A 17,627-nucleotide genomic window follows, 5' to 3' on the forward strand; every position below is an offset into this window, starting at 1 on the left:
TTAGGTCTAAACTTGCCTTCAGTACTACCACTGTGTATATTTGTACTGTTCGTTTCATCTCTGTGTGAAAGTTTCATCCTTCACAGAAGGTAGAGTTTCAGGAGCGTGTTTAGCATTGTAACAGGTGAATTGGAAATAGCCATATAGCAACTAGCAACTGTTGTTTTGGTGCAAGTACTACATGCCAGTAGCACGTTTTTGTGTAGTCAACATAGAGGAAGCTTTTGAAATGCATTCACCTTGCTGGTTGGATTTGCCACTCACCACTTTTAAGTGCTTATTTTTTCAAACTTTTCCTCTTACCTCCGCACGACCCCAAACAAATCAATCAGAAGCCCTCTGCTTGAAAAGTTTTCCAATAGATGTTGTGACACGGGCAGAATCTTTTTAAGAAAATCACTGTGTATTCCCGTGAATGTACAATACCTGGGAGTATCAGTTAGGTTCAGGGAATGAAATGGAGTCTAAGCAGGAGTTTGTGGCCGCTGTGGATTTCGTGCTAGAGTGCAGCAAACAGACTCACAAGGTTCTTCCTCCCGCTTGCATGCAGATGGGATTATCTGTTTTCTTTTTTTCTCATGCAGAAGTGGGAGGAGAGGGCTGTTTCAGCTGCCATTGATGAAAATCAAACTCCCAATGTCTGATGGCAGGCTGCTATTTCACGCTCTGCTGTTTTTGTTTCAACAGAAATTTCGTTTGTTGTTTTTGCTGGCAGTGTTTGCCTGTTCTGAAGTAGAGAGGCTGCTGCATTTAGTTAGGGGGTTCAGCATTCTTTGCTTACATTCAAATTTGTGTCATGGTTATGTGCTTCAGATTCATTGAAGAGAAACACCTTCACATAGGCTGGGAAATAGCATCTTGAATAGCATTGTGGACTTGAAGAAATGCCAAAAAAACTTTAGTGCCAGTCTCTAGCTACTCACTTTGTGCGCTTTGGGGGCATTTGACCCATATCAAATACATACCAAGTGCAATTGTTCTTTATAACAACCAGAATCATTATTCATCACCTGTACGAAGTACATTTTTGCAAGGGTTGTTTCTGTATATTTATTTCACGCAATAAAATCACTACCCATATTTTCAAGTGAGCAGGTGCAGAGAAAATACAATGGGAAAGTTTACTTCAGCTCCCTCCTTTTAATCTTTAGCATTAAACACTAAAAAGTGGTGATTTAAATTTACCAAGGCTTTATTCTTTATACGGAAGCGATCTCTATGTTAGTCTTAAATCTTATAAGATCAGAACTTGAATAATCAATGAAAATTTTGCTTTTCTCTGTCCTGATACCTACTGAACTGAGGTCTATAATGGCTTCACAAGGGAAGTCATTTCCTTTGTTTTAAAATGGTAAAATCATAAGAACTGTAATCTACTGGCTGAATGCTCATCCTCTGGTATTAAACCATCTTGAGATATAAAATAAAGAGTATTTGGATGAGTTTTCTTGCTTAACTATGAATGGGGGCCCAGAGCTTTCTATGATAGATATCTAACTTTTATCAGTATCCCATTTTTTTCTTACCTTCTAGCAAGCTTCTAGGTATTTAAATCTCTTAGTGCTTTTTTTTTTTTTTTTTTTTTTTTTTTTGTAACTTAGTTGCTTTTCTACATCTAAGAATCCATTTTCTCTGGAAGTGATGGTAATTTGTGAACTGCTTGAATCCTGGGAGATCACAAGGCCATAGATTTGACTTCATCAGTCATGGCTTTTGTCACTTTTATCCATTACTCAATTGAACATAAGTGAAATCTGAAATGCAATATTATAGCTTTTGCTCTGAGTGAAGTTCATTAGAAAGTCTCCCCAATTTTTTTGTTGTTGTTGTTGTTTTGAAATAGGGTCTCACTCCGTCACCTGGGCTACAGTGCAGTGGTGTCATCATAGCTCACCGCAATCTCAAATTCCTGGGCTCTAATGATCCTCCTTGCTCAGCCTCCTGAATAGCTGGGGCTACAGACACACTAACTTTTATATTTTTTTGTAGAGACAGGGTCTCTCTGTGTTGTTCAGGCTGGTCTTGAACTGCTGGCCTCCAGGGATCCTCTGGCCTCAGCCTCCCAAAGTGCTGGGATTACAGCACAGTAATCCAGCCTCCAAAAATTAGCTACAGTTGCCAGTGACAGTGCCCAGCCTCCAAAAAATTTTTTAAAAGTCTATAAAATTTAGAATAAGTAACACATCTAAAAGTCTATCAGAATGGCCATTCGTTTGCTTTAGTTCTTTACCTGACTAGGCTGAATCTTGATAAACTACATAAATTTCATTCAGATCTGTGACAAAATTTCCTAGAAGATTTGTTACCTAGGATGCATTCTGTAAATCTGTGGAACATTTTCTCAGCACTGAGTCTTCTAATTTGATTCAGTAATGTAAGGTTTTTCTCTAAATTATGAGTTCTTTCCATCTCTCCCTCCCTTAATTACTTTGTGCCAAGAAAATCCTTGTTTTTATTTTTGGTTTCTGATCACATCTTCGCATATGTCCTTAATGTTTTACTGTGAACATTTTTTAAAGAAATAGTTCTCTATTTTAATCAGGTGATAAAAATATTCTTCCAATGCATTTTTATCTTGCAGGTTTCTCCTAAAAGTTTTATGACCCACTAAGAAAGTTATATGCAAATTTATTAAATTGCTTAAATTTCCTAATCGTATTAAAAATGATCACAAATTACTAGACAATAGTAGCTTCTTTTCTGGTGTTGCTCAGTAATGCACCATATTTCAATTATTTAGACTATGAAGCCATTATGTCCGTCAAATTGTCATTTAAGGGGCCATAGCCATCTTATAAAAAGGAATGCTTGACTCAGCCCCTTCTGGAACATTCTGTCAGCTTTATTACGTACTTGATTGTCTCAAATAAGGCATCCTGCCCAACTTTGATGGAATGTTTCGTTAATGAGTAGAAATCATAATTATGACGAGTTATAATATTCTGCATTGTTGTGAGTCCTGCGAGAGACACTGAAATGAATGTCTGCAGACTCCAGAACATACTCTGAATTTTGCTTTTAATTATTAAATTCCCTCAATTGTCTTTTTCTGTACCTTTATGCATTCAGCAGCCATATATCACCAGCCTGTTTTGTGCCAGGCCTGAGTGAAGCACGAGGGCCTCTAAAGGAATAAGGCATAGCTCTGCCCTTCAGTTAGGGAAACTATGTAAATTAGGATGTGAAATTCAAGTCTGAGTGCTCTGATGGAAGTATTTAAGGGTTACAGTCGGAGTGCAAACGTGGGAGAGGGCTGTATCTTCCGGGGCTTCATAAAGGAAGTGACCCTTGAAAGATGAGTAGCCACTTGCCAAGGTACTTAAGTCAGGGTGTTCCACTTGGATGGACCAGCGTCAGCAAGGCTGCAGAAGCCTGAAACAGTCGGGCGTGCTCCAGAAGCTGAAAGCAATTGAATATGATGGGAATGGAGTTCATTAGCAAGGCTCCATGAGAGCATGAACTCCAGGCTCTGGCCACATTATTGAAGGACATGTGGTGGAATAGTAGGTCTTTATTCTCCAATCAATGAAGAGCTATTAATAGATTTAAAACTGATCAGCTTTGAGTCTTAGAAAGCCTTATTTATCAGCTGTTGGAAGGTAAATTTGGCGAGTGTAACAAGGACAAACATTATATCAGTTAGGAAGCTATTACAGGAGGCCTGATGAGAAGTGTCGAGGGTCTGTGTGCTTGGGAGACGGAGAGGATAGACCTAAGAGATGTTGAGGGTCAAAGTCGATGGGGCTTGGAGACTAGTTGGATGAGGAAGGACTAAGATTATCATACTTGTGGCTGGTGGATGGTGTTACTTTATTCTTCAAGGTAAGAGATGTAGGAGAACCCAAGCTGAGAGGAATGTGGATGTTAATTTTCCTTTTTTAATTTGGAATTTGAAACCATCACACATGAAAATTTTATATAGGCACTTAGATCTGTGGCTCTGAATCTCAAGAAAGTTCTGGGTTAGACATAAGTCATAATGAAATAGGTCATGTTAAGTTATAATGAAATAATAATGGCTTTCATTTATTGAAAAATTATGTGGGCCAGGCACTGTTAGTTTTATGTATATAAAGTATTCTATATATAATCTTTTTAAAATCTTCAATAAAACTCTAAGAACAAGATATTTTCTTCACTTTTTTAATGAGTAAGGCTTAGATAGGTTTGAAAATTTGCATAAACTTTCACATCTAATAACTAGCAAGTTTAGTATTTGAACCCAAACATATCATTAAAAGAATATTCACTGTCTTTTTCATTATCATTTTTAGTAGTGTTTTTTTTTTATTATTTTTTTTATTTTGGCATATTATGGGGGTACAGATTTTAAGGTTTCAATAAATGCCCATTTCCCCCCCTCCCCCCAAAAGTCTGAGTCTCCATCATGACCATCCCCCAGATGGTGCACATCTCACTCACTATGTATGTATATACCCGCCCCCCTCCCCCCATTTTTAGTAGTGTTTTAAGAAGAATGGGGCCGGGCGCGGTGGCTCACTCCTGTAATCCTAGCACCCTGGGAGGCCGAGGCGGGCGGATTGTTCAAGGTCGGGAGTTTGAAACCAGCCTGAGCGAGACCCCGTCTCTACTAAAAATAGAAAGAAATTAATTGACCAACTAAAAGTATATATACAAAAAAAAATAGCCGGGCATGGTGGTGCATGCCTGTAGTCCCAGCTACTCCGGAGGCTGAGGCAGGAGGATCGCTTGAGCCCAGGAGTTTGAGGTTGCTGTGAGCTAGGCTGACGCCACGGCACTCACTCTAGCCTGGGCAACAAAGTGAGACTCTGTCTCAAAAAAAAAAAAAAAAAAAAAAGAAGAAGAAGAAGAATGGGCAGCAGGTTTTGTATGACACTGAGTACATAGACCTAAATTTAAGAGCATATAAGGAGTTTCACAACAGAGAATACTGGAATATTGATAGATTTCTTTTTATATTATTGGCAGTAGGAAACATGGAAAGTTTTCAGCAGGATGATTAGAAAAAGAGAAATGAATTCAAATGAAGCATACACATTGGACCAGTGGGAGGAGATGTGATATTCATATCTTTTGGTTGCATGTAACGGAACCCAACTTAAGCGGGAGTGTTTCTTGGAAGAATACCAGAAAAATCATGGAGAAACAAAGAGGTTAACAGGCAAGAATTGGGGCATTTTGTGGAATTCCACCTCCAAGGTACAGCTGGCAAATTAATACAGCTACCAAACGGGCCCCTGCCTGTCTTTTTCTTTGTTCAAAAGTCCAAGAGGCTGAGAAAGAGGCAGCTGAGTTTAGTAGCTCAGCTGGAGCCAGTTGCTCACGGCTGAACCAGTTTGTTGTCATCATTCACTTGTAAACACAACATCTCCAGCTCCTTAAGTTCCTTGCCCAATTTTTGTGCCTAGGAAGATCATTTCTTCTACCTTTATTTGTTAACTTGGAATGAAAATGAGGCTTTTCAAAGATGGGAATCATAAGAATAGTGCTGGTGGGATAGTTATTTCATGAGGAAAAGCTATAACATTTGGAACAGAATGAGATGTAAGGAAAGAAAACCCAGTGCCATCAACCACTGGAGAACTTATAAGTACCCTTAAAACTCACAAGCTTCCATCAACAACTTCAAATAAAACCTCTTTTTCCAATATGAACATTTTATCTCCTTGGTAGGAAGGATTTCTGTCCTTCCTTCCACCCCTATTTCGGGCCTAGTCTCCTGCTAAAAGCAGTTATTCTGATTTTTATTATTCTTTTTCTTCCATGGAAAATGATGAGATCCTAAATTCATAGACTTCAAACAAAAAGAAGGCCAACACTGTATTTTAAATCCTTAATTTCCTGTGATGCCTTGTTTTTATCAATGCAAATGTTGTCTTACTTTTCCATAAACATTTTGTGTGTGTGTGTTTATGATTTTTTACTCACTGGTATATCCCAGGGCTCCTAATAGCTCCTGGTTCTAGCAGGTGTTCAGTAAGAAATTGTTGAATGAATGAATGATTTTATGAAACATTAAAGTGAGATGACTTGTCTCCTTGTTTTTTCACATGAGAATTAGAACAGAATTCATCAAAGTTTAAAATTTGTACATGCTTTGAGAGTGTAATGTCAGATCACCTATGTAGATAAACCAACTGTGATACTGTTCTGTAAAGGTTGGATTTAAGTATCAAATAGGTCATCTTAGATGTCATCCGAGGCAGGTTAGTAATGGAATTAGCAATAAAACTCTAACCTGGAGTGCTTTTAAGGTAAAATAATAAAGCACCATTTCAGTAATTCTAATGCTGGAATTGAGTATTATAAAAGCTGAGAAACCTTTCTGACCAAGGAGTGAAATTAAAAAAAAAAATGGCAGAAAAACTTGTGTATGAATAAAAAGAAAAAATCGATTGGTCTAACTATATAATAGTACTAGCAGTTGTTAAGTTTCCTATGTTTATGTTGTTAACAAAACTTAAGAATAAAATGTATTAGTAAAATCTGCATCATGCTAATAAAAAGTGCTTATTCAGTATGCATTTCAAATATACCAGTTATAACTTTTATATTTGCTGTGTTTATGGGTGATGACTTCCCTCCTACTATAGGGCTATTTCTCAGTGGCAACTACAAACAAAAAGCATAATAAAAATTAACAACTTTTTAAAGGGAAAATCATTTCTGGGTGTGTTAATTTGTTTCTTTCATAAAGAAATTACATTTAAATGCAATCAGGGCACAATTCTTAAAATAACTGGGAACAGTCCATTGGAATGGTACACTTCAGCATGTGCTGAAGTGCTGAGAAAATAAATGCTTAGAAAATAAATGTATACTTCTGTTCATTCTTATGTTATTGAGAACTTGATATATAAGTTGTTTTTGACTTACACGAAAATATTTATCATGTAGGTTGTTGAATAGTGGCAGCACTTAGAACATAAAATCCTCTGTCAATTTAGGAACAGGTATAAAAATGATGTTGAGGCAGGTCCATCCTTCCTGCAGTGCTTCTTAATTCTGTTAAGAATGATTCTTCTGAAAAAAGGAAGGAAAGAGGTAGATTGATCGGAAGGCTAATTCTATCCTAATCTGTTTGAGTCTGCTAACAGTGTTGCTTGCGCTGCTATGGCATTTTTTCCTGTTGTCATGGACACTTATCCTTTGAAAACACACAGTCGCCTGCTGACTGTCCATCTTTGCAGGTTGCCTGGTGAGCCTTGAGTCTGATTTCAGGCTTTGATTAAAGTAGAAAGTATTCAGTAGAAATCCATTCCTCTCCCCCCCCACCCCCGGTATAAAATTCATTGTGTGATCCCAATGAGAAATTAAGTGAATTCTGATTTTTTTCCTAAAAAAGTCAAAAATATTTATGTAGCCCTTGTGCCTATGTATACCTTATTTTAAGCTAAAATGGACAAGTTTTCACTGCAGAAAACCATTTTTACAAACATCAGTTAAAAGAGATTATTTCAAGAATGTAGCAAATTATTTCATTATTTTGTAAATTTATAATCCAGTGCTGTTCCTAAGGAAAATATATTTTTATTCATAAAGATATTAACTCATGGCTCAATTTTTTTACTCTCAACTTGTGCTCATTGTGAACTCCTCTCCCAGTAACTGAAAGGCAGTGTAGCATTTTAGAAAAAGCATATGAGGTTTTTGGAATCACACAGCAATGTTCAGATATTAGTTCTGCCACTGTGTGATTTGGGGCCTGGTACTTTCCTTGTGACTCAGTTTTACCAGCTTACTCAGGTGTAACATCTACTTTTTAAAGTTGTTCTTAGTTTTAAATGAGATAGGGTGTGTAGTGTCTGGCATCAGTGGACCAGAGATCTTTCAATGTGAGAATAATGAACTAGATACATTGGTATGCATGGTGCTCTTACTACACTGTGAGTCTCTATCTAGAAAGCTAGGACTGGAGTTATCCATTCTACCTTTAATATTGTTGCATGTAATAGGGCAACGTTTATTGTAGGAGAGTTTGCAGAATTCTACATTGACTCTTGGCTGAGCTCTGTTGGTGCACCTTCTCCTTTGTGTCATTTTCTTGGCTCTCTGCATCTGGTATTTTTCAAGTACTTTCCACCTTTGCTATGTATGGATAATTTTGCTTCTGACACTTCTGTTACCAGGAGGCAAACCTAAGAGTTTTTGTGTTGGGTAGAGATTGTTGGAACACAATTTTTATCAGGATGCTGACCAGAGAAAATTAACATTGTTCATCATGGAATTTTAGCTACTTGGAAGTGAGTTTAATCACTTTGCTGATGTGGTAGAACTCACTCCACTGGCATACAGCTTTTGGAGTCCTGCCATATCAGGAATTATAATTGGCCTTCTGCTTATATGAAAGCAGTTTTGTAACGTTAAAAGTGCTACATAACTACGAGGCAGGGTACTATTACTGTCTTGATCAGACAGTAAATCTGGGATAGTTCTCTTTCCTAAAGAATAGTGTCTTAGCTATAAAGCAAAGTGAGTGGTGAGGACCACAGTGTGCCACACGCTTGTTTGGATACTTAACTCTAAGTCCCTGTGCACAAAGGCCTGGTCAACTTTCAATAAATGTTGTTGGCTGTAACTAAAATAATTATTTATTCTTTGGTAACGTCATTTTAAGATATCATAATACAAACATTTTGCAGATTTTATGTTCAATTCGTCAGAAAGAGATTTGCTTCTCTTTTTTGGCCTTGCCAGTCAGCTGTTGCCAGTACTAATGCATGCATTATCATCAGTATATAATTTAAAAGAAATTGACTATTTATTGATTGTCTTATAACTTTCCTTTTCTTGAACCCTCAGTGTGGACTGACCTTTGCTTTCTCTGTGTATATACTATCACTGTAAAATATCAAGATTTTTTTCATAGCTATGCAGAACTCTAATTTGTGTGAAATTGTCTAACCCCACAGCTTGTGAAATTGAATAAAAATTATCCTTACAAATTAGTGGTGAGAAGAACTTGACTTGACCAAAAACACACACGATATAGATTAGGAAATCCTGACTCAGCACTGGTAGAGCAGAAAATAGGTTATTATAACAAGCCATAAACTAAATGTGAGTTAGAAACCTATCATTATTTATAGTTCATTTGGTCCCTAATAGTGGCAGTTTGTTCTGTTTGACAGTTGTGGGACCTAGGGGCAAGTTGCTTAATCTCCCTGAGCCTTAATTAATTCATTTATAAAGTGGAAATATGAGTTGGTGCTTATTCAGGTTGGAATTGCGAAGATCAAATATGATCAAGTATGTGAAATCACTGAAATATCAATACCAGTCTCCTCAACCCAAGATCATACTGGAAGGAGAATGGGAAAACTGCAGCCACACAAAGAGCACCCGCATGCCACCCTGCCCCGATCTCAAACATGGGATGTCCCAGGCTTCCAGGGTCCCAGCCATCCCTTCCACTGCAGGATCCGCGGATGTCAGAAATGGTCGCACCAGAGGTCAGGCAGTACAGCTTATGTGCTTTCCAGAAAACAACTTTTAATGACTGTGGAAATAGAAATGAAAGAACTTACATGGCATTAGACCTGATATAGTGGTCGGGCATCAAGCAAGGCACCTAGAGTCTAAAGGAAGATTCATAGAGGGCATCGTCCTGTGTACAGTCCCAGAGATGGGACATGGATTGCTCAGTTATCATTAATACATACAAAGATTTCTAAACTCACAAGAAATTGCAGAGTCTTCGTGGGAATTACAAAAGCTGGACAGTATTTTGCATTCAGTAGGTATTCAGACATTGTGATGAAAGTGATTTGCACCAGCAACTGTGCTCTTTACGGTGATTTATACATTTGAAAAAGATAGTAGCAAATTAGAATATGGTGCAGAGGACAAATTATTAAAGGCCCACAAGTAAAGTAATAAACTCAATAATAAGAAAAAACAAAATGAGAGTTGAGATCAGTACATTTTTTATATCTTTTTGAACATATGCCTGCATATGAGATGGCTATCACATGTTTTCTGTCAATACAACAACTAAACAAGGTAATCTAAGTTGAAAAATGTTAAATTAGACATGACTTTCTTCCTGAGAGATCTCACCTTGTTCCTGGGACTTCAACTACATGAAAATTGCGTGTGTTGGTCTCTTTGATCAGACTGCTGGAAGCTCCTGCAGAGGAAGGCCTGTGGGGTAGCTTATGAAACCTCTCTACCCAGCCCAGTGTTAAGCACTCAGAAGATGCAGTGTGTGTATATTTTTAATGCTAAATTAAATCAGCAGTTCTGAAAAGCAGTCTTTCCTAAAGCTATGTCCTCATTTATATTTAACACATTTCTATTCATCTTTTTACCGGTTAACTAGACTCAAACATTGGAAACCTTTTTTGATTCCTTCCTTCTTGCCATAACTATTCCCTATCCCCACATCTGATTAGTTACCAATTCATGTGGATTCTTCCTTCACCACCTCTTTGTGTATGCATCTTCTTCTGAGATTTCTACTCCCATCACACTGGCTGAGATCCCTAGTTCATGGTCAGCTAACCTTCTCAGAGCTTTGCCAGTCTTTGGGTTTTCATTCATAATTTTAGCCTGTATTTTTAAGTTAGGTCACTTGTCCCAAAACACTACTTTCACTTCTGCTGCCCAGAAACCTTCAGCACTTCTCTCTCAAGTTCTTGCAAGTTCTCTACTGTTTGCCCATATTCAGTTTGTAGATGCAGCTTTCACTATATTCCTGTGTGATTTCTATATTTTAAGCAATGGTTGGCTTTGTGTTTCCTTGGACATGCCATTGTATCCTTTCTTCTGCTCTGAGTTTATTTCTAGTACTTACTGGAACTCTCTCTCTTCCTAGTCTCACCTCTCAAAATCCCAAGGTTCAGCATTATCTCCAAGTATTTCTGTAGGCTTTCTCACCCCTTCCTACGATGTTCTTATGCTGTGCAAACACCTTAGCATATGGTGCGAACCAGAAAGTTGATTGTTGAAAGGGGGGTGTTTAAAAACAAGACATCTGACAAGCCATTGTTAAAAGTAACTCTAGCTTCATGCTGGCAGCTTATCTGAGTCCTCATAAGGTTTCATGGTGTGTTTAACATCTGCAAAAATTTAGGAGAGGCAGCACTCATAGAGACTCTTGTATCTACCCATTAGCGAAATTATTTTTAGGCATGGTTTGCACTTAGAGCATCTTTAATTTTACATGGAGTGCATTTCTTTATGAAATTTTGCATTTTAACAAGTATTCTCAGATACACTCGTTTTTGACATTCAATCTTGGATTCATACCCACTTTAAGGTATGAAACCAACAATTCCTTACCAATTTTAATTATCTTACAAGCACTTTCAGTGTTTCTGGGTACACAAAGCACATTTATTATTGACTTTTCACCCAAGTTGCTTTTATAGAGAAAGCTCGAAGAGCCATAGGTGTTTTTACTTAATGAATTGCCAAATAACTAGTAATAGATAATTACTAACTGAAAAAACTAGATAGACTATGCGTCTAAGATAACCAAACTGGGAGCAATTTGTCCAAATAGAAATGCTGTTTTACCCCCTGAAAGTTTATTCTTATGTGGTATTTTGTTTTGCAAACAGACAAAAGGACCAGCAGAGCTCAGGAAGGTTTTGTGTTGCACCCAAGGTTAGGGGCAAGAATTTGAAAGGGATCAGTGAATCAGATGTAATATGGGCTCTGTTTGAGCCACCCAATCTCTGTTTTGCTGACGGTCAGTATTCCAGTTATAAAAAGCTGCCTAGGCATTTCCGTCAGCTCAAAAGAACTTTATCCCTGCTTTCATTCTGACATACCTATTATGACTTTGTTCACTAAGCAGAAAGAATTATGGGAAATGGAAACTCCATGGCATGTTTTTATTAAGGAGCTATGTGTGTATCTTCCCTGAGAAATTAAAGAACCAAGCAGAATTGTATGTTTTCCATTCAGGTAACAAAAATTACCTTATTCATTCCTCTCCTAGTGATTTGGTTAACTTGGAAAGCAAAGTACCATAAAATAAGACTTATGTACAAAGCATATTTTGTATTTTAAACAAGGCATTCCATGATTCTATGAATTTCTGTTATTCTAAAATTAACCAAAAACATAATCACAAGAAACTCTGCAAATATATTCTCTGAGGATGGGGTAGTGGTGGTTTTAAAAAATGCAATGTTGAAAAAGCTGTATTTCTCTCTCGCCTGTCTGTAAAACTGGAGGCTTAGAGAGTTGCATCTTTGTGTTCAAAACAAAGTACACATTTTCAAATGTAGCTAGTAATACTTAACAACAGACTGTATTTGCCCCTCTCTTTATAGTAGGCATTTCCCTGCAAATTGCAAGTAAATTAAAATTTTACAAACCTAGTATGTTTTTGTGGCAAATTTTATAATTTTTGTGATACCCATTAAATTATGTTATTACATGTCAATTTCAGCTTTTACATTTCTTGGCCTGATTTCCCTAATCTCCACTAAGTCGGTCTTCATCTTAATTCACATAATTTGCTAGAGAAATTCTTAGATAAGATAATCACTTCCTTGATGGTAAAATACTTGCCCCATTCACTTTTTATATTTCTAGCTCTCTCGCAGTGCAAACCTTGTAGTGAGAGTGAGATACACACAGTGAGACGCATGGAACGGACCAGGAAGGCAGACTACCGTGGGCTATGACAAGCAGCTTTATGAAATGAAAAACATTGTTAATATCTATTTAAATTTTAGTTCGGAGATCTTCGTTTTCATAAATCTAATTCATTACAACTAGAATTAACCTGCATTTAGTTGCTTCACACATGTGTTTAAGATTAAGAAAGTATTAACATACTTCTGTCCTTTTCAGTATCTACTTTGAGCTTAATAAGTTTTCCTAAAAATAAAGTCAAACTTGAAAGCCCTTGAATATGAGTCATCTTTAAATGAGATGTCTGTGTTAACATGAAGTAACTTTGAAAGTCTGAAAAATGAAGGTTAACCTCATTAATTTCGTAAAAATTTGCCAAACATCAAGGGGTTTGGAACTGCCTAGAAAAACAATAAGATATTCTGCAAAGTTGCTTGTTTTAAAGTCTAAACTGTAGTTCATGAAAAGAATTATCAAAAGGTAGTGTGTGCATATAAAATAGGCTGGTGATGAAAATGACTTTGAACCTGAGAGAAAGAATGCTACCCATTAGAAACTAAAACTTGCAGTGGAATCTCTACGTACGGCCATTATGATAAGAAAACTGAATATAGGATGACTCTTTTATAACAAATACTATGTTTGTTTGTTTTCTTTAAAAAAGAAAATGTGTCACATAAAATTAAAGGAGCACCCTTTGCTGTCATAATTTAAACCTGAAATAGAGTTGTACTGGTTTTTGTCCCAGAAAAACCAGTGTATTTTCATAATGACTACCCAACAACAACAAAAGCAAACAAAACTTGAGTACAACTTTTAGTGACGATATTCACTCAGGGGTTTGTTACAATATTGAATTTTAGACTATGGTGTATGGATATTTTTAGTGCTTTAAAGGTATTAGCAGAAGAGTTACCTAGTAAGACTCTCTCACGTTACAGTTGAAGAAATGAAGATCCAAAGCCCTTTAGAGATTATTCAGTATCAGTGGAACCACAACCAGAACTGTGTTCACTAGCTTGTAGTTTGTTGCATTTTTTTTTTGGCACCAAACAGGAGAGAAATGATAAAAATCTCATCAATGCAATTTCTTCCAGTTTAAAGAAAAGTCTACTAGTTCCTAGTTGAGAGTGTGGTTCAATTGAGTATAAAATGATAGTGGCTTATTGAAGATTGCTTGTAAAATATAAGATTAGAGTTGGCCTTCACACAAGCAGAGTATTTTTTTAGTATCTTTTAGCATTTATTAATAATTCATCTCATTAGATAGTGAGGTTACTTCTGTACAGTACTCCAAATTAAAGTGCGTATTTAGTGCCCCTGTTGGTTGGACTATAATTTATACAAGGCGTGACTGTTACATAATGAGTCTGATTTTTCTGTGTGACTTGAGGAATCAGTCCCATTTTGGTATAATCACATCTTGCATATTATATTGTGTATTTTTGAATAATTCCTGCGTTTAAAAAAATGCCACTAATGGTCTTCCTCATATTAATAGGCCAAACTCATAGAATCAGGAAGAGGGGGAAATGTTAAGCCTTTTTACAGAAACTACAGTGGCATTTAAATTTTAACACTTAATCCTACTGTCAAATGTGTATGCTACACACACACACACACACACACACACACACACACACACAGCCCTTAAATTCAGTGAACTAATTCATGTACATCAGTAATTAGATCTTTTGTTTGTGTCTGTGTTGACATTTCTTTTTTCAAGACTGATGGATTTCAGTGTACCTGGAGATTTCTTTTCTAAATAAGAGACTTTAGTCCACGCAAATCCCTCCCCCACAAAGATAGCGTGCCCTAGAAACAACTTGCTAAGCAAATTTGCCCTAGGAAACATCCTTCCCAAATGCTCATTGTTAACAAAGGCACTGAGGGAGGAACAACCGTGCTGATCCAGGCACTGCTCTTTCTGTGCACATTGAGACGTCTGTGAGTGCACCCTCACTGGCTGGTTTCCATGCCCTTGTTTGAGTTGAAGCTGCCACCTCTTGCCTGTCCTCTCCTGGGAGCACGCTTGTCCTGTGCTCAGATCAAAAGCTGCCCACCATTTCCATCACATCTTCAGTGATTTCCTTCCTCACTTCAAACATAATCAGGCACTTCGGCTTTGCTTTATATATTGTTTACTTTGATTATTAAAGGCCTTTCCCACTAAATTTAAGCTCCCAGAGATCAAGGACCTTGTCATGTCCTTTTCTATATTCCCCTTAAATGGGAGATTAGGAATCATGTGGTTAATTGTCCTTGAGTGTGGACAGTTGATTCAATAAGAAATGGAAATTTCCCTTGATCCTGAAATGTGTAGAGGGTGCTTCCCAAGATACCCCCAAGGATTTCATGCATCACTGCCACCAACTACTTTTGGTATGACCTGGTAACTTACACTGTGTGGCTTTTTGTCTTCCTATATGTCAAGGTGAGAAAGTACATGAAAGTATTTGGATCAATATAGGTGATATTCAAATGAGATATTATATCACAAACATTCTGGACTCCCAACTTTGAAACAGTAGTAATGAGAGTAATATTTTATTCATTTATTCATTCATCCATTGAGATAGATTCTCACTTTGTTGCCCAGGCAGGCATGAGGGCAGTGATATGATCATAGCTCACAGCAACTTCAAACTCCTGGGCGCAGGTGATGCTCCTGCCTCAGCCTCCTGAGTAGTTGGAACTACAGGTGCTCACCACCACACCCAGCTAATTTTTCTCTTTTTTTGCAGAGACGGGGTTCTCACTATGTTGCTCAGGCTGATCTTAAACTCCTGACCTCAAACCATCCTCTCGTCTTGGTCTCCCTAAGTGCTGGGATTATAGGCATGAGCCACCATGCCCAGTCTTGATTACTAATTTTGTTCAGAGTATAGTGCTAGATGCTACAATTTTGTACTTACATACATAGATGAATTCATACATATATAGAAAACACACAAGTCAGTGTAATATTATTCACAATGCTGTTGGATCTGAGGAAGTGGGAGCAATCTCCATCTTTGTCCCTTGCCTCCTTATGTTATGAGTCACCCTACACATGTTTTCGTTGAAACAGGGTTATAATTGACAGATGAGATGCTGAACCCACAAGTTTCTTTGTGCTTATTCTTACTAGTCTCCAATATTGAGGAAACTCAATGCATACATGAATGAACACTGGCTTGAAGCGGGACTGTTATTGTTTGCCTTTTGTATTATTGCTGAGAAGCTAGTTCCTTCTTCCTGTGAGTTCAAATTCCAGTGTTGTTAGAGAGGCAATGTGGTGCACAGTCATAGTTCAGACTCTGGGTGACCTGGCACATCTCAGCCATGGTCAGTAGACCAATAACTAAATTGCAAACATCGAAACACTTTTTTTTTTCTGCCTATTTGTTTATCTCGTATCAAATTGCATAGTATACTATAGCCCTCCCCTATGCATTTTATGATTTGCATCACTCATTTCTAATCATACTAGGCAATAAATAAAAAGAGAATATTCCTTTTATTCATTATCTGATTTAACTGGAAATGTCAACTCTAATCATCCTACTAGTGTCACTTAAAGTAGAAAAAAAGGATGGAAGTTGGAAAATTAAGGAAAGATAACTTTAACCATAAAACCTACAAATGATAAAAATGAGCTTAATGATTTTTTTGTAACCTGGATTTCCTCTCTTGCCTGGTTTTCCAAATTTCCTTACTTCCTGTCCTATGCTTTCCTCTCCCCTCCCCTCCACTGTGTAATATTTCAGATACACAGACAAGAACTTGAGGCAGGAATCACAAGAAAGCTTATGTGACTCTGCTGATCCAGTGAGTTAGGAGAAGAGGAGAGAAGGATTAGGTTACAGGCCCAGGGGATTTGTTAAGGATTTTGTTTTGTGTGTGTTAGGAACCCTTTGAGCATGATCCATTTTTTTTGTTTTTGAAAGGCCACTGCAGATATTGTCAACAGTGGGAATGGACGATCAGTTAGAGGTTTTCTCTGTGACTTCACCAGATAATGATTGACGGTAGATAACATGGTAGATGTGGGCATGATGAGAATTGGTCACATTGGTGATGTATTTTGATGGAGCTGATAAGACATGCAAATAGATTACATTTAGGATAAGAGAGGACTCAAGCTCAGCTCCTTATACTTTTGCAGTCTGAACATTTGGGTGGAGGGTGAAACTGTCTACCGTGGAGTTGGTTGTGCTGGAGGAGAGTGAATGGAGTTGGCTTTGGTTTTGTTCAGTTTGAGTTGCTTAGGGGACACCCAAGTGGGCTATAACATAGGCAGTTGGATATAGTCCAGATCTCAGGGGAATGGTCAAGGTTTAGACTTACATATTGAAGACTAATCTTGGTACAGGTGATTTTTAAAACCATACAACTGGTCGAGCTTACCTAAGGTGAGAATGTAGAGAAGTGAAGGTCATGGGCTAAATCCTAAGGCACTAAAGGAGATGGAAAAGGAGCGGCCAGTGGGATGAGGAAACCAGAAGAGGACTCCATGGAATTAATTTCATTTGGAGTGTGTTAGGTTCTGATTGCTGATTGTGTTGGCTTTCCTTAGCACTAGATTTTTTGGACGTGTAATAATTTGGGAATTTCAGGTTCATTGTGAATGAGATTTTTTGTTTTCATCTCTGATTCTGCCCTTGCACAATTCCAGCCTCGGTCGCAGTACCAGCCCCGTTCCTTGGAGTCAGGTGGCATCCCAGCTGCTGTACCCAGCTTCCTGTCACCCGCACACCCCCTTTCCCTATAGAGAGGCCAAGCTTCCAGTCACCCCTGCTTGTTCCTTATCCAGGTGGCAATTTATACTGGTTCCTTTCTGATCCACAGAGATATTTATCTTATATTTCAGCCTGGCTAGGGTTTTTTTTTTTTTTTTTCTCAACTCTATATTTTATTATTGTTGCTGTGTATTTGGAACAAGGTGGCACCTCAAAACCGTGAACCCACTGTGCCATGCGTGTTATCCAAGAGTCTTCAAACCTCAAGTTTCTCTCTGTCCTTGGTTTTATATCCCTCCTTTTAAAAAATGTTACATTTTTAGACAAAAA

General features: G+C 37.6%; 1 protein-coding gene across 2 annotated transcripts in view; it reads left to right on the forward strand.

Annotated features, from left to right (window-relative positions):
* The window catches only part of CDH2 (cadherin 2), a 212,983-nt gene that overhangs the window by 116,879 nt on the left and 78,477 nt on the right, over nucleotides 1-17,627 (forward strand). The window contains exon 1 of one of the 2 annotated variants that reach the window (XM_012737107.3): nucleotides 7,905-11,895. The exons of the other annotated variant lie outside the window; for it this stretch is intronic. Coding sequence (XP_012592561.2) covers nucleotides 11,817-11,895 — 79 coding nt within the window. The 5' untranslated portion in view covers nucleotides 7,905-11,816. Of the gene's footprint in view, nucleotides 1-7,904; nucleotides 11,896-17,627 lie in introns of those variants that run through there. 2 annotated transcript variants of the gene reach the window in all.

This window comes from Microcebus murinus, chromosome 17 (assembly GCF_040939455.1).
Source record: "Microcebus murinus isolate Inina chromosome 17, M.murinus_Inina_mat1.0, whole genome shotgun sequence".
NCBI classification, from domain to species: Eukaryota; Metazoa; Chordata; class Mammalia; order Primates; family Cheirogaleidae; genus Microcebus; species Microcebus murinus.